Source organism: Pseudophryne corroboree, chromosome 4 (assembly GCF_028390025.1).
Source record: "Pseudophryne corroboree isolate aPseCor3 chromosome 4, aPseCor3.hap2, whole genome shotgun sequence".
Taxonomy (NCBI): Eukaryota; Metazoa; Chordata; class Amphibia; order Anura; family Myobatrachidae; genus Pseudophryne; species Pseudophryne corroboree.
Genome location: NC_086447.1, coordinates 779,567,048 through 779,587,909, shown reverse-complemented (window position 1 = coordinate 779,587,909; position 20,862 = coordinate 779,567,048). Strand labels below are relative to the sequence as shown.

Here is a 20,862-nt window from a genome sequence, read left to right as displayed (position 1 = left end):
TTGCTGCCGGTGGTGAGTCTGTGTAATTGCAGCTTGTTCCCATGTGTTCAACCTCACCTGGCTGCTAATTGCATCTTGTCAGTTTGGAGTCATGCAACAGGGCAGCTGCATGACATAATTAATTAGGCCTCTCTGTTATATGCTGGCTGAGTGCAATTCACAGATGCTGGTGATATTTCTAGGTATCCAGTCTTCCAGAGTGCTTGAGTTCTGAGCTTGTTCCTGCCAGTTCCTGAGCTCCTGTCTAGCAGTGTCAGTCTAGCTGCTTCCTGTGTCGATTCCTGTGTCGATTCCTGTGTCTGATCCCGTGTCCTGCCGTGAAGCGTTCCTGTCCAGAAGTCCTGTGGCTTTGCCTATGCCTGGTCGAGTTTCTGGCTTCTTGGTGTCCACCGGCCTGTCGTTTGGGATTCTGCCTGTCCTCCAGTTCTGAGAGTCTGTGTCGGCAGCATTTGGGGTTCCTGTCCGTTTGCCAGTATTTGTACCGGTTCCGTGAGTAGCGGCTTTGCCGCGTCCGTCGGCCTATGCCGCTGTATTCCTTGGTTGTATCTGTCACTGGTGTTTTGCAGAGGGTTCTGCTTATGCTGTCACCGCCGGTACACAAAAGTATTGTGTCGGCGTGTGGTCAGCATTTCCTTTGTTTTTCTTTTCCTTTGGCGGCGGGACGCACATACATTTAGTTTTAGCCTAGATAGTAGCCCCTGGCTTTGGTTGTTTCAGTTAGAGGGCCCCTTGTTATTACCCTGTCTCAGTTCACTCTTTGTCTCTCCTTAAGACCTGAGGGGGCATCGGAGTTGGGCAGACTTAATCCGCCCTTCAAACGCGGCTGCCATGGGCCCAAGAAACCCTAGTCTCGCAAGAGTGAATTGACAGCACGGGTAAAACAACGGAGGTAGGGTGCCAGGGGCTATTCCCATTCCGTTTCCCTTTCCCAGCATTACGTCCTGGTGCTCTGGACTCACTTCATAACATCTCCCTTGTTCTGAGCACCAGGAACCTAACATAGGGGGTAATTCCAAGTTGATCGCAGCAGGAAATATTTTAGCAGTTGGGCAAAACCATGTGCACTGCAGGGGGGGTAGATATAATATTTGCAGAGAGAGTTAGATTTGGGTGGGTTATTTTGTTTCTGTGCACGGTAAATACTGGCTGCTATATTTTTACACTGCAATTTAGATTGCAGATTGAACTCACCACACCCAAATCTATCTCTCTCTGCACATGTTATATCTGCCTCCCCTGCAGTGCACATGGTTTTGCCCAATTGCTATCAAAAATCCTGCTGCGATCAACTTGGAATTACCCCCATTATCACCAGCCATACCACAAAAAAGAAATAAAACTTTTTTATTTTTTGGCCCAGTCCAGTGTCTAGTCTAGAATCCAGTCCTGTCTAGAATTCAGTGTGCAGAATCCAGTCCGGTGTTTAGAATCCAGTCCGGTGTTTAGAATCCAGTCCGGTGTTTAAAAATCCAGTCCGGTATTTAAAAAAAAAAAAATCCAGTCTTGTTTTGTCTAGTTTAAAAATTCAGTCTTGCCTTGTCTAGTCTTGCCTTGTCTAGTCTTGCCTTGTCTAGTTTTAAATCCTCCTATGTCTACTATGCAAGCCCTGCAGGCATCTCTCTCAGCCCTGAACTCTGCTTTCAGTGCTTTGAAACCTGAGCGACTAGAAGTTTTGCAGCAATCCTTAAAGCAACTGCAAAACCTTCTGACTAAAATCTTGCTCATCTTGCCAGAAGTCGTTGAGAATACATCTATCTCTAAAGAGACTCTTGTTCACAGTATGGTGACAAGAGAATCCTCTGGTTTAATTGAAGAGAAAAGGTTTAAAAGTTTTCTGCGGCCCAGGCTCTCAGAAGAGGAGCGTCTGCGTCGCAGAAACTTAAACTTATGCCTATATTGTGGGGGTTTAGGCCACTATCTGCAGACCTGTGAGTTGCGCAAGCCAAAGTGTGGTGACAAGTCTTGCCCTCTGGCCAAGTTGAGTCAGGATACAAGACCTACTCCTGCCTCTACTGTGGCAGAGGTACTTGTCACACAACCCACACTAAAAAGCTCTCTGTCCTATAATTGGGGTCCTTGGGCAAGGGAGCCCCATTATAGATTCAGGAATCAAAAGAGAATGTTTCTCTCCTCTCTTGATTTTCCTGTCCAAGCAGAGTTGCACACCCCTGGAGTGGTGCCCGTTGCCCAGGGTCCTGGAGTGGTGCCCGTTGCCCAGGGTCCTGGAGTGGTGCCCGATGCCCAGGGTCCTGGATAGGTGCCCGATGCCCAGAGTGCTGGATCGGTGCCCGATGCCCAGAGTGCTGGATCGGTGCCCGATGCCCAGAGTGCTGGATCGGTGCCCGATGCCCAGAGTGCTGGATCGGTGCCCGATGCCCAGAGTGCTGGATCGGTGCCCGATGCCCAGAGTGCTGGATCGGTACCCGATGCCCAGAGTGCTGGATCGGTACCCGATGCTCTAGCTTATAGCGGGACATCAAATATTATAGCTCAGGTTTCCATACCAGAAGGGGTCTCAGAAGCTGTTACCCCAGGTAGGGACTTGAAAAGCGCAATCCCAGAAAGGGTATCTAAAACCATAGTTCTAGAAGGGAACTCGAGAAGCAAAACCCCAGAAGGGATCTTTAAAGTAATATCCCCAAGTGGGGTCTCGAGAGACGCAGCCTCAAAGAAGGGTCTAGAGGTCGATTCCCCAGGAAAGAACTTAAGAGGCATAGCATTTGTGGAGGTTCTGAAGGTTATAGCTTCAGCAAAAGTCCCGGAAGTCATAGTCCCGGGAGAAGTTTTGATAATTATCGACTCAGAGAGGGAGGCCAATGGCTCAGTCCCAGTGAGGGAAGCCGATGGCTCGGTCCCAGTGAGGGAGGCCGATGGCTCGGTCCCAGTGGGGGAGGCCAACGGCTCGGTCCCAGTAAAAGAATCCGAGGTGCTGACCCCAGCGGGGTTCCCGGAGGCCACTGCCCCAGCGGGGTTCCGGAGGCTACTGCCCCAGCGGGGTTCCCGGAGGCCACTGCCCCGGGTGGGGTTCAGAAAGTCACTGCCCCGGGTGGGGTTCAGAAAGTCACTGCCCCGGGTGGGGTTCAGAAAGTCACTGCCCCGGGTGGGGTTCAGAAAGTCACTGCCCCAGGTGGGGTTCAGAAAGTCTCAGCTTCGAGTAAGGTCAATAGTGACCAGGTCCTAGCAAAGCACTCTAGTCAGTCAGATGGGAATGAAGCAGATCCTGACTCTGTTGATATCTCAACATCTATAATCTTTGATGGGGACTTAGTCCAATTTCTGGCGCTTTACAAACACTATTACATCATTATGTTGTCTAGACCATTTCTGGGCATCACTTCAGAGAACCTTGTGCTCTATCTGATTTATTCTTTTAGAGGAGAGCCCTTTGAGTGGGCGACCAGCCTAATGAAAGCTGAAGATCCCATTCTTCAGGATCCCCCAGCATTCAGTGATGCAATTATTAAAAGATATGGTTCCAAAGAAATTGGTTCAGGTTCCTCTAGGTCACTCATCTTATCTGCTGAGAGTTCACCGTATACTATAGACTCGGTACAAGAGTCTCAGCTTGTTGTTTTGACTGCAGGATGTGCTTTTCTGTCTTCTTCTAATAGTAGTACTTTGCCTGAAAGTTCAGCTCCCAAGGATAAGAGACCTATCTCTGATTTGAACGCAGCCTTGCTGGGTGGTATCGTCAGTTCAGACAATGTTTGGGGGATTACCTTGGTCAGACCTAAAGAGCTTTGTAAAAAGAAGAAGAAGAAGAAGAAAAAGAAATAATTTGTGACTCTTGCCTTGATAAAAAAAAAAAAAAAAAGATTTTTTTTTTTTCCTTGTCTTGTGTCCAGTGGCCGCCGTCAAGGGGAGGGCACTGTTACAAGCTGTTGTTACAGCTTGTTTCTGTTTTCTTGTCTGAAAGACCAGTGTGTCAGGTTTTTTTTGTATCCCTTGTGTTGGATAGTCTGAATTTTGGGGTCCTTTGACCCCTCCTCAAGGGGGGGGTAATGTTATGAGCCACGGCTGTGGCTCATTTCCATTTTGCATTTTGGTTATGTATTTTATGTTATACTTCTGTTTATGTTCCCCGTGGGTGTCATGGGGTGCTCGGATCTCATCCTTAAGGAGAGGATACTGTTATGAACCACAGGTAGTGGTTCATTCCTATTTTATGTTTATAAGTTGTCTTGCAGGCCAGGATTTCCCGTTGCTCTGTTTAAGAATACTCTTGTTTGCTGCCGGTGGTGAGTCTGTGTAATTGCAGCTTGTTCCCATGTGTTCAGCCTCACCTGGCTGCTAATTGCATCTTGTCAGTTTGGAGTCATGCAACGGGGCAGCTGCATGACATAATTAATTAGGCCTCTCTATTATATGCTGGCTGAGTGCAATTCACAGATGCTGGTGATATTTCTAGGTATCCAGTCTTCCAGAGTGCTTGAGTTCTGAGCTTGTTCCTGCCAGTTCCTGAGCTCCTGTCTAGCAGTGTCAGTCTAGCTGCTTCCTGTGTCGATTCCTGTGTCAGTCCCTGTGTCGATTCCTGTGTCTGATCCCGTGTCCTGCCGTGAAGCATTCCTGTCCAGAAGTCCTGTGGCTTTGCCTATGCCTGGTCGAGTTTCTGGCTTCTTGGTGTCCACCGGCCTGTCGTTTGGGATTCTGCCTGTCCTCCAGTTCTGAGAATCTGTGTCGGCAGCATTTGGGGTTCCTGTCCGTTTGCCAGTATTTGTACCGGTTCCGTGAGTAGTGGCTTTGCCGCGTCCGTCGGCCTAGGCCGCTGTATTCCTTGGTTGTATCTGTCACTGGTGTTTTGCAGAGGGTTCTGCTTATGCAGTCACCGCCGGTACACAAAAGTATTGTGTCGGCGTGTGGTCAGCATTTCCTTTGTTGTTCTTTTCCTTTGGCGGCGGGACGCACATACATTTAGTTTTAGCCTAGTTAGTAGCCCCTGGCTTTGGTTGTTTCAGTTAGAGGGCCCCTTGTTATTACCCTGTCTCAGTTCACTCTTTGTCTCTCCTTAAGACCTGAGGGGGCATCGGAGTTGGGCAGACTTAATCCGCCCTTCAAACGCGGCTGCCATGGGCCCAAGAAACCCTAGTCTCGCAAGAGTGAATTGACAGCACGGGTAAAACAACGGAGGTAGGGTGCCAGGGGCTATTCCCATTCCATTTCCCTTTCCCAGCATTACGTCCTGGTGCTCTGGACTCACTTCATAACATCTCCCTTGTTCTGAGCACCAGGAACCTAACAGGTGTGCAAACATGTGTTTGTGCCAGTATGGAGGAATGTGCCCTCCCCATATATGGAAAATGGCATATATCCGTAGCACCGGCAATATTGTCTGCTGCTGCTCCTCATCAGTATTAGTGGGGAGCCCTTTAGGTTTTTATTTTTTTTAATTGCCCGTCGCTGCAGATAACCAGTGGGCCTCATTGTCTGCAGTTTTACTGATTTTCAAAATTAACAAAACATACATTGTAAAAAAAGAAATAACATATAACAATTGCCTAAATAAGAAGGTCACGGTAAGACATGTAGCTCAGTGTACAGTACATAGTGTAAAGTGTCAAGCATCAACGTAGCATGATACAACACACATGCATTATAGACAGAAAAGAACAATCTAAGCAGATATACAGGTACAATGTACAAGGAGGAGAACAAATGAGACAACTGATGTGCGTGTACCGAATATACATGAAATACAAACTGTAAGTGTTGGTCAGGGTTGGATATAAACAGAGGAAAAGATAGGAAGATCCAAGCTTAGTCCTAGGATACAGGCATCGGATCACTTACACACAACCAGGAGGCTTGTGGCACCCATTGTGCCGTACAAGCCGCCTGTCGCAGAGGCCATGCTATGACGGACATCCATGGCCTCTTCCATCCATCTAAACGGCAGCAACACACCTCTGTTTTAAAAAACATAGGCCGTCACCCCCCCCCAGACTGCAGTAGACTGTCAATCACTGTCTGCTCTGCGCCCTACTACGCAGGACCCATGCGTACACGCACAGAACGGGTCCTGCGGATGCGCAAAGTACCGAAAAACAGTACTTTGCAACAATAGGCGCAGGTGCAACCGCACCTGAATGAGGCTCATTGTCTGTACAGTAAACAGTATACAATTCTGTCTGGATGTCTGATGCACCGTGTATTTGACATGCTGACTGGCTGTACTTGTGATGTATTTGGATAACTATATGCATTCTCCCTGCTAGTTTACACCTGGCAGTAATACAGTAATCTTTATTATGCTCAAAATGATTATACTTATATACTTCAATTCATTCCATTTTATGTTGACCTAGTTATCTACAGGATATCTCACATTCTGATCATCAGGGTTTATCATTTTAATGCAAGCCCAGACTTACGACTATAATGATCTGGTGGATCACTTATGGCAAGATGATCCAAGGAGAGTGTAACAGCCTTTAGCTATGGCTTAGAAAACAACTGGTAAAACCTGACAGTGGTATATTCACTGCCTAAAATGGCGTTATTCTGCAGAAACATTTCCATAGAAAGGCCGTCACCGCACACCACAAACACTTTTATTCCCACCATTTCTCAGGTAAGTAGGGTCCAATATCACCAAATTTCTGACAGTTTAAGAGGTTAATTAACAGTTATGGGATAATGAGAAATGACAAAGACCACATGGAGTGCAGTGGCTATCATTACAAAACTTTACAGAGAATGAAAACCTCACCAGCATTTTATATTCTGCATTATCTTTCAACAGAGTGAGATGCTTCACATTTAAAAGTGACGTGCTTGATAAAATAAAATCCATCTCCCCCAACTACTGCAGCAGGACCACTGGAGGCCAGAGTACAGAGTACTATGGTCAGGGCCTTCCAAAGACCTGCAGACACGCCTCCAACATGTTCTAGCCACACCTACTTCAGCACTGCACTGCTGCACAGGGACCAAAAAGGTAAAAATGTGGCTTGCACATGCGCCCACACGGTTTGACCATGCCTCCTTCATACTGGGGTCAGGCATTTGTCATGGTGGCCCTGCATATCAATGCATGTCTATCAATATCTGCCTGCGAAAGGACGGATGTACGGATATTCTGGATGGATAATACAGCAAGTCTAATGGAAAGCTTTTACCTGCATAGTGGTAATTTGCTAGTGGGTGACTTCTCAGTCTCGGCGTGTCTTTTAAAAGCAGCATTTCCAGAGCACTCTGCATTAAAAAAAAAAGAAAGACATGTGAGATAAAAACGATAATTTTTCTGCAGCACCGGGCAGTCAGAGCTACACGTCATACAAAGTACAAATCATACATAATAACAGAACAGCTGCTTATGGGGTCAATGAAGGAAAAGCAGATGTGAAATGGAGGGCAGAGGGGGCCCTGCTCCTGAGAGCTTACACTTCTTTAGAGCATACAGTATATGTAGGACATTGCCAGGTATCTCACTCAGCTTAACACTCCTGCCATATCCCTAGAACACAATATCTACAGTATATTTGGCTTTGTAATGCAGCATGGTCTGCCAAGCTTATTCCAAACTCATGGCAAAGATTTCCGGAAAATTATCTTAAGACTATGCACCATTAACGATATGAAGTCATTGTGACAACATTTAGAGTGTCAACACGATCTGTCAACAGTGAACATGTCAGCACTGCACGTCACTGTTCGATGTAGGTTTAGGTTTAGGCTGCAGTTAGGGTTAAGGCTCTAAGGGCGGTATCCAATTGGCCACGGATAATTGAGTCAATGCCAAAACTTTTCAGGGATATGGTTTTGCCTGTTTGAGGCAGATGAAAGCAAATCGCCAATATGTAACCATTATTTCTGCGATCACTGCCACGAAAACACATAAATCCGCTGCTTTTTGTGGATCCTATGTGTTTCCGTGCGAAAACAGGCAATTGGTCGCATGAAAAAAAAGGGCTATAATTGGATAACCCAATAATGACCATCGGGCAAAAATCGCGATAAAAGCCTGTTTGTTATTTTTGTGTGCAATCAATCACTGCGGCTAATAGGATACCCCCTTAGCACTGGAAAAAAACTTTTCAACTGTCGACATGCACAGTATCAACATTATGACCATGTCCAAACTGTGCATGTTGACATATGACATGTGCGAGCTCCAATGTAATATTACCTATGCTATATGTGTATATTACCTTCATGGAACAATTACACAGGTGTTACAGCAAATAATACTGTTGAATACTTGGTGACATTTAAACTGCCCCCATAAAAAGGAGGCAGCCATGTGGGAGGTGCAGGGGCATGGCGTCACATTGGCATCATAGTGGCCCTGTCCTGCTATCTATATTTATGCTATTAAGCAGTGCCAAGCTATGACTTCATCACACAAACCCAGGTATGCCATTACCATACTGATCACCTAGTCTATTGGAGAGATTCAATTCCACACAGAGTTTACTCCACAGATAATGGAACGTGCTTCCCAATTCAGTCACCTGCGGTAACCCTGTGTGCTAAACCCCAGAGGCAGGATTGTCAGCCTACAGAAAAAAATGCACGCTAAATGCACCCTCTTTATTTAACGCATAGGGAAACCCATAGGATTCAGCACGTTACCAGAGGTTTTATCAGGCGTGGAAAAGACTAAATAATTGAATAGTGTGAAACTATGAGCTTTTCTCCACACAGCAAACCCTGCGGAAGTGACAGCTGCCAGTCCATACCTATCATTTTTAGTGATATGGGCTGCAGAACTGTTGCAGCTGTGGCTTCCAGAGTACATTCCTGGGTACCTGGTCACATGTGGTGACCGGGTAATACTCCCAACAGGAATGTGGGAAGCAAGCAAGTGTTTACAGAAGTGCCTGCTTCTCAACACTCTCTACACCCCATGGTTTATCAGTCCCCCTCCCCCCAGATCAGATGAAAGAGACAAGGGGGGTAATTCCAAGTTGATCGCAGCAGGAATTTTTTTAGCAGTTGGGCAAAACCATGTGCACTGCAAGGGTTGCAGATGTAACATATGCAGAGAGAGTTAGATTTGGGTGTGGTGTGTTCAATCTGCAATCTAATTTGCAGTGTAAAAATAAAGCAGCCAGTATTTAACCTGCACAGAAATAAAATAACCCACCCAAATCTAACGCTTTCTGCACATGTTATATCTGCCTCCCCTGCAGTGCACATGGGTTTGCCCAACTGCTAAAAAATGTCCTGCTGCAATCAACTTGGAATTACCCACAATATCATTTTAAACATAAAATAGGCAAAAAAAATTACCATAAAGTCTCCTTTGGCTTCAAAGAGAGAATGCAAAGCATATTCCAGATTGGTTCCTCCTCCTGGCAGTACACTGGAGCACGACATGCTCAGGAATACTTCCACTGTATAAAGACAGCAAAGAAAGCTTAGTAAAGCCAGCATGGAGAGCACAGTACTAGTCCTCCATACAAGGATGTGAGACCCGATACAACTCAAACCTTATTGCTGCTGTATCTGCCGTGCTAACAGGACATTCAAGTACTGACCCTATGGACACAGCTGGATTTATAGATAAATGAACAGGCTGCCGATAGGGTAGGGTTGGACAGGGCCTGTTCTCCCATTCCTAGAAAATGCATTCTGGTCGCAAGAGCTATATCACTTTCCCTTCAGCATTACAACTGCTTTGTTTTTGTAAGATGAACCATTTGGGACACCCTGAATAGCTGGCAAGCTCTATCTCTGCACTATAACAGTAATTCAGGCACTCTGTTTCCAGTCACACCAGAGCGGTTCTGCTGTTAAAGTGCTGCATGCAGTGTCCACCTTATTGCACCAGCCGCTTTGCGTTACATGGAGAGAGAATGTAAACACTTGTGCTGCATGGGCAGCTTGCAGCAACTGAGGATAAGTATAGAAGCCAGGATGCAGGAAAACAAGATGCAAAGAAATAGTTAGAAATGGTATATAAGACAAGGGGGACAAAACGTAATACTCAGGCATAACCAATGGAAGGACCAGAAGACACGAGGCAACATGGCATATAACACACGAGGATGGGCATCAGATGTGGCTCAGCTAATATGAGGAAGCAAGGCAAGGTGGCAGAGAAGACACTAATATACATTATCTGAGGGAGGAATAGATGGGATGCAAGGCTGAGAATTGGGGCACTGGAGATAAGAGTTGGTGCAATATAGGGCAGAGATGCTCTATGTATCTATATAATTATTGTCTAAGGCATGTTCTCAGACTGGCATGGACAGTGGGAGCGGGGGTCTCCCCTCTTTTCTACTGGCACTCACTGCCTCATAAGGTGTGGGGTAAACCAGGAGAGGAGAACTCTGCATTATGGACCCGGCATATACTACTAGTTACTGTATATATATTGTCCTACAAAATGCTTTATGTGTATTATCTATGGCTGCCACACACAGGAGCTGATTCTGAGTTGTGAGCAAAGTATAAATAAAAGAGCAAGTATCTTTGCACCTTGTCAAAACCATATTGCGCTGCATGGTTGGCGTGAATGGCTGCCATCCGTCTGTGATACTATGCAAATGTCGCTACAGACTCCTCCTTTGTGTACATTTGTGATGCCCACTTTTAGCACCCGTGCACGCTGTAATACCGATCGGGGCTTCCTTCTACACCACCATCACTTGTATCATAGAGACTTGCAGCAGCCCTATGGCAGGTACAGTTTCTCCACATGACTATGGCCTCCTATGCATTCGGCTGTGCTTCTGTGAACACAGCCACTTACAGTGACATACCCGCGACACTACCACAATACGCCCACAGAACGACCAGCACTACTAGCCACCTCCCAGTCTCTCCTCATCAATTTTCCTACACCTTTCTTATACTGTCTGACTGATTGCAACAGCACCTATATGCACACGCTCAGTGACGCATGCGCTGTGGTGGCTTCTGGAAGTTTTGTACATGTCAGTTACAAAAAACTGCTTAACTACACGGACGTCAGCTTGACTAAATGAATGGCGTATTAGGATCTCGCCCCAGGCACCATACTTACTTGCTATAGCACTATTTAGATACAATCTCCAGGACAGACACCAAACATTACTAAAGATGAAAATATATGCCACACACCTTTTTGCTGTGATTCCTTCCTGTCCATGTCCTTCCAAGGTCTCCATACCAAAGTTGCTCTGTGCAGATTCTTCTTGGACAATGAGCGATACTGGAGGTCCGGAATTTCTGCCTGGAATCTCTGCCCAATATTGATCCTCCTTAAAACACAGCAGTTTTTCTGAATTAGACGTATGGGCAAAATCCCGTCTGATGCACACTGAGGGCCTGATTCAGGTTGGAATGAAATTCTGCTAAGTAGCAGAATTTCCAATCTATGTGATCACATGCTGGGGGGCACCCTATTGCAGGGCTTCCCCTTGATCAAGCAGAAATTGCAATCGCATAGAAATTTCTGCTTCATCGTAGAAAGTAGGGTTGGGGTTGCCTCCTGCCGGCGCAGCAGGAGGCTCGCCGCCATCTTTCTAATCGCGGCGGCTGCGTGTGATGTCATGTAGCTGCCCCGATTACGGCCCGTTAATGCCCCCCCCCCCCCCCCGTTTTAAGGCCACGCCCCCTGCAACATTTCTGCAGGACAGGCGCTGCGCCCACATCCTTTTCGTGATTTTTGCGGTTGGATGGCGATTAGCGTGTACAATATAGTTACACAGAAGCCCAGTGTAGCAGGAGGACTTATACTCATGCTGCTTTCTCATCGCAAACCCTGCTTTTAAAACGTTTCTTAAAACGGGTCTGAGCAGTCAAACCCCCTTCACATCGCATGTTGTAACTGGTATATTACCATTTCATTACCGTTTTGGTACCTTTCACACTGAACCCGTTTCACCCATAGAAAACAGTGGTTGTCATTGTAAATGGACTTTTCTGGCCCACACATTATTAATAATTATTAATTAATTATTAATAATTTGGCTAGTCGTACGATGGAACCCAGCAGCTTCAAGCATCTTTACCATGTTTTTGTAGATTACTGCATCCTTCACCGTCCCAGTGATTTGTCTACATATTTCTTCATCCCCTCTGATCCTAAGCAGCTCCCAAACCTCCTCATCACTCCAATTTGCCATTTTAAACTGTATTCTGTATAATAAAACACTCCCTTCACTCTCATGTGTTTCCTCCAGTTTATGTTTATTTCCTGCTTCTGCCTGGTGACATCATGCATGGAGACAGCCTATCACCTTCTGTGGCTTGGAAATACCGTTTCTGAGCCTTTCACACTGCACAATGAAACGGGTCTGAACCGTCTAGGACCCTGCTTTTTAACCGTTTCAAAATACCGGTATTTTGAAAATGGTAAATTCAAGGTGGCCCTTTCACACCGCAGCTAGAACTGTTTTGGAAGGCATAAAAATCGGCAATTTACTGGGTTAAAGCTGCGGTGTGAAAGGGGTATTAGACATACTGTCAGCAGGTTAAAGAAAAGCAAATGGACCACAGTACCATATAAAGGCCAGCTTAGAAGAGATGCTTTGTACAGTGTGTGGCAGTTGCGTATCATGTACAACTGCAACTTTGTCTTTCATTTGTGCAGCCTTGCAGTTTTAACTATTCAGAATGTTGTATTATGTACGTTTTGATTCCTTTTAAACAATATTACGGATCAATCTGGATTTATAGTGGACATCAGTACAGTTTCTTTCCAGCTGCATTTGTTTTTTTTTTTCATTTCCATTCTGTTATGTGCTGACACGATAGTGAAATTATCCCATGTACAATTGAAGCACATGTGATCACCATCAACGGCCTCTCTAAGGTGATGAACCAGCTGACTGGCACAAAGACTTACCTGACATATCCAATACCATGAAAGGTGATGGAAGGGATCTTAAGAGTCGTACAGTATACACATAGATCTCTGGATAACAAGATATTTAGTGTAGATAAAATATACAAATTACCAATATGGGGGTGACCATAATGAGGTGGAGTTTTATAGTTAACGGGGAGCCCCTTTAATAACTTTCTATATTTACAATGCCCCCCTCAGGCCCCGCCTCCCCCTTCCCAGTTGCAGCCCTGCTCAAAGACATGTTTAACCCCGATAAGATACACCTCAAAGGGTGCACTTAGCTTGCCTCTGCAAGGTACCACACGTATCAAAGCTGTTCACCTTAAACAGCCAGATTAAGGGGGGTAGGCAATCTCCCAGGGGGCCCCTATACTTAAAACCAGCTGCAGCAGTAGAGCAGGAACTGCACGCTGCATTCTAAAGAAGAGATGAGGGAGGTGGAGTCCGAGTACGGAGCATGGGAGAGAGGAGCGGGAAGAGCAGCTCAGTCCCAGAGTAATGAGGACTATTGCCGGCAACCAGCCTACAAGGTAAGAGGGACTCAGAGAGGGGGCACTGCTTTTGTATATGTATGTGTACGACTGTGACTGTTTGTATGTATATGTATATATATCTATATAGATGTTAGGCGCCGGGGTCCGCTCGGCCGTGCGGCCCGGCGCCTAGCAACCAGGGACGCCGTGCGCGTTCAGCCGCCGGCTCCCTGGCAACGCTAAGACGCCGGGCGCACGGAGCCGCTCTGACCTTAGCAACGGGGACGCCACGTTCAGCCGCGTTCCCCGTTGCTGGGTCTATTCTCATTACCCTGATTATGTGCTGGCCGTGTAGCATGCAAGCTGCACGGCATTTCTATTTGATTGTCCTGTCTGGATCTTGATTGGAGGGTGCCTGAATAAAGGCACCCTCAGGACTTCTTACAGACGCCGGTGATAGCTTCCTGTTTGCCTGTGTCTGCTGCAGAGAGTTCCCAGTCCCGGTCTTTTCGGTTGTTCCTGTCCTCAGAGATCCTGTACTCGGAAGTTACCATCTGTTCCTGGAGTCTGACCGAGCACCTTTAACATCTGGTGGTGTTCGTGAGTCGCGGCGCAGCCGTGTGTTGCGGCTTGTCCGCTTCTGTTTATTATTTTGTTTAATTGTGTTCTGGAGCTTTGCGGAGGATTCCGCTTCCACAGATCCACTCTGGTGTCCGGCGGTGCCGGATAGGAGTGTCGGATCAGTGGATACTTGGTTGTCCTTTTTCCTGGCGGCTAATCCGCACATACCTTTTGATTTAGTTAGTTAGCTTGTAACCCCTGGCCTGGTTGCTTAGTCAGAGGGCCCCTTGTTATCACCCTGTCTCGGACTTCCCCTTGTCTCCCATTAAGACCTGCGGGGGCATCGGGGTTGGGCAGACATAATCCGCCCTTCGAACGCGGCTGCCATGGGCTCAAGCAACCATAGTCTCGCAGGGGATTTCTGATTACACGGGCGAGACAACGGAGTTAGGGCGCCAGGGGTTACTAGGCTATCCAGCTCCCACAACCAGCTATTTTCCTGTACTCAGATCCCTGCCATAAGATCTCCTCCGGTCTGGAGTACAGGAATCATAACATTATCACCGGCCACAAAAGAAAAGATTTAACTTACAGTAAATTTTTTCACTTTTTAGTTGGGAGATTTTTGTCGGCCTTATGAATCCCACCGGTGTTGGGCCAAACCCTGGCCAGCTTCTTGTTAGTCAGATTCAGGAACTTACTCAGATGGTTCAGGATCTGTCCCTCCGGGTGAGGTCACAGGAAGATCTGTTACGGACTTCCCCGAGGGTCATCCCTGAACCAAAAATGCATCTGCCTGACCGTTTTTCTGGGGATAGAAAACAGTTTTTTAATTTTAAAGAATCTTGCAAACTGTATTTTCGTTTAAGACCAGTTACCTCAGGTACAGAGGCTCAGCGGGTTGGGATTATTATTTCTCTACTTCAGGGGGATCCTCAGACCTGGGCTTTTGGTTTAAAGACAGACGATCCGGCCTTATCGTCTGTAGACGCCTTTTTAAAATCTTTAGGGCTATTGTATGACGACCCTGATAGAGAGGCGTCCGCAGAAAGTCAGTTGCGTGCTCTTAGACAGGGTAGGAATCCCGCAGAGAATTATTGTACGGAGTTTCGCCGTTGGTCGAACGACTGTGGCTGGAATGACCCAGCCCTGCGCAGTCAGTTTCGCCTCGGCTTATCTGAATCTATAAAAGACAGTCTCCTCCAGTATCCCGCTCCTGAGACCCTCGATAACCTCATGGAGCTATCTATTAAAATAGATCGTCGGCTCAGAGAGCGGAGGGCTGAAAAAGGGGCATCTGTCGGGTCCTCTCCCTGGGTTCCTTCCATTCCTGTAGACATAGAGGAGCCTATGCAGATTGGTCTCTCCAAATTGTCTCCGGAAGAAAGAACCAGGAGGCAAAATTATGGTCTGTGTTTATACTGCGGAGGTAAGGGACATTTTGCCCGTAGTTGTCCAAACAAGTTGGGAAACTTCCTGACCAAGTGAATTGTGAGGGGGTTCACTTTGGTCTGCAGCTCATCTCCTCAAATAATTCACTGTTGGTTCCTGCTAAAGTTTCCTATGGCAGCCTCTGTTCCTCGGTCTCTGCTTTTGTGGACAGTGGAGCTGCAGGAAACTTTATGGATTTAACATGGGCCAAGGCCTTAGGTATTCCTCAGCTAACCTTGGGTAGGTGTATCACCATGCATGGTTTAGATGGGAGTCCTTTATCCAATGGGGTTATTTCTCTATGTACACCTCCTGTTTTGCTCTCGGTGGGAGCTCTACATTCTGAAAAGATTGAGTTTTTCCTTACCCATTGTCCAGCAGTTCCTGTGGTTCTGGGTCACCCTTGGCTGGCCTTTCATAATCCCATCATAGATTGGCAGTCTGGGGAGATCCTACAATGGGGTACCATCTGTGATAAAGAATGTATTACGCTTCCTATCCGAGTAGCTGCCGCCAGTTCCGCACATATTCCTGGGGAATACCAAGATTTTGTTGATGTGTTTTCCAAGGGCAATGCGGATATTTTGCCTCCCCATAGGTCTTATGATTGTGCCATTGAGTTAATTCCTGGTGCCACGTTGCCTAAAGGAAGGTTATATGCATTGTCTGGTCCTGAAACTGTGGCCATGAATGAGTATGTGAAAGAAAGCCTTGGAAAAGGGTTTATCAGGCCATCTAAATCCCCTTTAAGTGCAGGTTTTTTCTTCGTAGAGAAGAAGGATGGTTCACTCAGACCCTGTATTGACTTTAGAGCTTTGAATAAAATCTCAGTAAAGAATACTTACCCTCTGCCGCTGATCTCTGTCCTCTTTGATCAGCTACGTTCGGCTGTTATTTTTTCTAAAATTGATCTGAGAGGAGCATATAACCTCATCAGAATCAAGTCAGGGGATGAGTGGAAAACGGCATTTAGTACTCAGTCAGGCCACTATGAGTATCTGGTCATGCCATTCGGCCTATCTAATGCTCCGGCAGCTTTCCAGGATCTCATTAATGATGTGCTCCGTGAGTTTCTGGGAAGCTTCGTCGTGGTCTATTTAGACGATATTTTGATATATTCTGACTCCGTAGAACAACATGTCACCCAGGTGCGTCAGGTGCTAAAGAAATTACGTGAAAATCACCTATATGCCAAGCTGGAGAAGTGTGAATTTCATGTCACGGAGGTATCCTTTTTAGGGTACATTATTTCCCCTCGGGGATTCCGAATGGAACCAAAAAAGCTCCAAGCCATCCTTAGTTGGGCGCAACCCACCAATTTAAAAGCAATTCAGCGCTTTTTAGGGTTTGCAAACTACTATAGAAGATTTATTCACTCTTTCTCTGACCTAGTTGCTCCCATTGTGGCACTCACTAAGAAGGGAGCGGATCCTACCAATTGGTCATGTGAGGCTGAGTTGTCTTTTCAGGCCTTAAAACAAGCCTTTGTCTCAGCCCCTGTCCTTAGACATCCCAACCCAGAATTACCTTTCATTGTTGAGGTGGATGCCTCGGAGGTTGGAGTAGGGGCTATCCTTTCTCAGAAGGATCCAGATTCCCTTGAGTTACATCCTTGTGCCTTTATGTCCAGGAAATTCTCATCTGCAGAATCCAACTACGATGTTGGTAACCGGGAATTGCTGGCTATTAAATGGGCTTTCGAGGAGTGGAGACATTGGCTTGAAGGAGCGACCCATACCATTTCAGTTTTGACTGATCACAAAAATCTTCAATACATTGAATCGGCCAAACGACTGAATGCCCGACAGGCTCGTTGGGCTTTATTTTTTACTCGTTTCAAATTCATTATCACCTTCAGACCAGGTTCCAAGAATACCAAGGCAGATGCCCTGTCACGCAGTTTCCTTCCGGTTCAAGACAACAGTCCTGTTACTTCCATACTTCCGCCTTCAGTCATTCAGGCAGGTCTCACACAGGATGTTTTTTCCCAATTAAAGCTGCTTCAACATCAAGCTCCGGGAAATACTCCTGCTGGTCGTCTTTTTGTTCCTGAGTTTTTGAGAGCAACTGTTTTGGCGGAATTTCATGATAGCAAAGTTGCAGGGCATCCGGGAATCGCTAAGACTTTGGAATTAGTATCCCGTTCAGTATGGTGGCCTGGTCTTTTCAAAGACATTAAAGAGTTTGTTTTTTCGTGTCAGGTCTGTGCACAGCATAAAGTTCCCCGTTCTTTGCCTATTGGTCAACTTATGCCCTTGAATGTTCCTCTTAGGCCATGGTCGCATATCTCCATGGATTTTGTGGTGGATCTCCCTCTGTCGGCCGGATGCCGAGTCATATGGGTGGTAGTGGACCGCTTTAGCAAGATGGCCCATTTTATTGCTCTTCCCCGATTGCCATCTGCCCAGGGATTGGCAGTCTTGTTCCTCCGTCATGTTTTCAGACTCCATGGGTTACCCACCGATATTGTTTCTGACAGGGGTCCACAATTCATTGCACAATTTTGGAAGTCTTTTTGTGCTTCGTTAAAGATGAAATTGTCATTAACCTCCGGCTATCATCCACAATCCAATGGACAGACTGAGCGAGTTAACCAATCTCTAAAACAATATTTGCGTTTGTACTCGGCCAAACTCCAAAATGACTGGTCTGAGTTTCTTCCATTGGCGGAGTTTGCTTATAACAATGCCTGTCATTCTTCCACCAATGTGTCTCCATTTTTTGCAGTTTTTGGTTTCCACCCCAGAGCTAATTCATTTTTTCAACATTCCTCTGTCTCCTCTCTGGCCCTGACCTCTCATCTTAAACTTATTTGGAAAAAAGTGCACCTGGCTCTCAGAAAAGCAGCTTTCCGGGAAAAAAAATTTTCTGACAGGCTCCGGCGGCCGTGCACTTTTAAAGTAGGAGACAGGGTGTGGTTGTCGACTCGCAACATCAAACTTCGACAAACCTCAGCCAGATTGGGTCCTAGATTTATTGGACCATTTCTCATTATCAAAAAAGTCAATCCAGTTGCTTTCCGGTTACGTTTACCAAAAACTTTACGGATCGGAAATACCTTCCATTGTTCATTGCTTAAACCATATGTTTCGTCCAGCAGATTTCCTCGTAAAAAATCTCAGGGGAGATCACCAGTTAATGTACAGGGTCAGCAAGAGTTCTTGGTTGAGAAGGTTCTCGATTCCAAGTTGTCCCGGGGTCGGCTTTATTTTTTGGTGCATTGGAGAGGTTATGGGCCAGAGGAAAGGTCGTGGGTCCTGGATGAAGACCTTCATGCCCCAAAGCTCAAAAGGGCATTTTTTCGTGAATTTCCTCGGAAACCTGGCTTTAGGGGTTCCTTGACCCCTCCTCAAGGGGGGGGTACTGTTAGGCGCCGGGGTCCGCTCGGCCGTGCGGCCCGGCGCCTAGCAACCAGGGACGCCGTGCGCGTTCAGCCGCCGGCTCCCTGGCAACGCTAAGACGCCGGGCAACGCTAAGACGCCAGTCAGGCATTTATACCTCCTGTTCGCCACTCCCAGCCTCCTTGGCCAATCACAATATTCGGGTCCATAAACCTATAACATCGCCTAAATCCTAAGGTTTCATCCACATATCTAACATACTCCTATAACAAGCAGAATTATATTTACTAAAAGTCCTTCTTAGCAACAAATTAAAACTACTTAAATCAATATTAAAAGTTAATTGGTCAAAGGTAAAACAAAGACTGGATCATAAATGAGACATTTCGGATATACTGTCCATTATTCCAATCCGGATTTATTGTCCATCTTTCCATCAGGTACTTCGCCCTTCCCATCAGTTTCCCACAAGTCCATAGGGTATACAACAAACTTTATTCATATTTCTCTGTTGCTCCACACACGTTGTTCTTATTCGGACCGCTGCATAGTTCCTCTTCCTGTCTGTGGAACGCAGCGTGTCCCTGAGCCGCGGTCATGTGACTTCCGTCTTTACCGGAAGTGCGGGTCATTCAGTCCGTGCCGTGGAACGCAAATACCGGAAGGCATGTAGTCTGTGTATGCGATCCAGTCTCCCTCTGTTTTAATCAATCTCCATGGAAACCCAATCAGTTCACATGAAAGAATCAAAAATACGGGCTGTTAGTATTACACAAGATAATATATAGGTACATTTCTAAACATCCGCATATAGATAAATTTCATTACTGCAAAAACCAGATTATTAGGCGACACTGGTCCATCCTTAGTAAGGATGTTGCATTAAAAGAATATATATCTGAAATCCCAAAATTTGTATATAGAAGGGCAAAAAATGTCAAGGAAAGTGTGGTGAGGAGTGTGAGTGTCCCTCCAAAAATGCTCACTAGAAATACATCTAAGGGTTTCTTTAGATGCGGCACATGTATCATGTGCCGCACTTGTGCGAGTAAACAAAGTAAAATTGTTCAGTACAAATCCAATCAAACCGGGGTAGTGTACACCATCAATGACTTTGTGACTTGCAACACAAAGAATTGTGTATATTTGCTTGAATGTTCATGTGGTGCTCAGTATGTAGGACGTACAACTCGAATGCTGAAAATCCGCCTGGCAGAGCATGTACGCAATATATAAAAAAATAAAAAAAGGAATAGAAACCCACAATGTGTCTTTGCATTTTAAAAAAAAGCATGAATGCAAGATCAAACATCTGGTTAATTTCTGTGGAATAAAATGTGTAGTCCCGAGTTGGAGAATAAATGATGGCGAAGTCAAACTAGCTAAGATAGAAATGCGCACTATATACGAAATGCAGACTTTGGACCCTAAAGGTCTAAATATTGACTTCGAAATGAAATGGTTTTTGCAGTAATGAAATTTATCTATATGCGGATGTTTAGAAATGTACCTATATATTATCTTGTGTAATACTAACAGCCCGTATTTTTGATTCTTTCATGTGAACTGATTGGGTTTCCATGGAGATTGATTAAAACAGAGGGAGACTGGATCGCATACACAGACTACATGCCTTCCGGTATTTGCGTTCCACGGCACGGACTGAATGACCCGCACTTCCGGTAAAGACGGAAGTCACATGACCGCGGCTCAGGGACACGCTGCGTTCCACAGACAGGAAGAGGAACTATGCAGCGGTCCGAATAAGAACAACGTGTGTGGAGCAACAGAGAAATATGAATAAAGTTTGTTGTATACCCTATGGACTTGTGGGAAACTGATGGGAAGGGCGAAGTACCTGATGGAAAGATGGACAATAAATCCGGATTGGAATAATGGACAGTATATCCGAAATGTCTCATTTATGATCCAGTCTTTGTTTTACCTTTGACCAATTAACTTTTAATATTGATTTAAGTAGTTTTAATTTGTTGCTAAGAAGGACTTTTAGTAAATATAATTCTGCTTGTTATAGGAGTATGTTAGATATGTGGATGAAACCTTAGGATTTAGGCGATGTTATAGGTTTATGGACCCGAATATTGTGATTGGCCAAGGAGGCTGGGAGTGGCGAACAGGAGGTATAAATGCCTGACTGTTTGGCTCCAGGAGACACCTTGAGGAAGGATCTTGAATCCGAAACGCGTCGGTGTGATATCTGTGTACCCCAGGTCGTATGGGCTCCTCCATTTACCTTTTTATCGTTAATAAGGAC

General features: G+C 45.9%; 1 protein-coding gene across 5 annotated transcripts in view; it reads right to left on the bottom strand.

Moving 5' to 3' along the window:
- TRERF1 (transcriptional regulating factor 1) overlaps positions 1 to 20,862 on the bottom strand; it is a 366,725-nt gene that overhangs the window by 70,773 nt on the left and 275,090 nt on the right. For all 5 annotated transcript variants that reach the window (XM_063918304.1, XM_063918300.1, XM_063918302.1 and 2 more), the window contains 3 exons: positions 11,050 to 11,189; positions 9,232 to 9,335; positions 7,116 to 7,191 (listed from right to left, as the gene is read on the bottom strand). In XM_063918304.1, the coding sequence (XP_063774374.1) occupies positions 7,116 to 7,191; positions 9,232 to 9,335; positions 11,050 to 11,189 (320 nt within the window). The remainder of the gene's footprint in view (positions 1 to 7,115; positions 7,192 to 9,231; positions 9,336 to 11,049; positions 11,190 to 20,862) is intronic.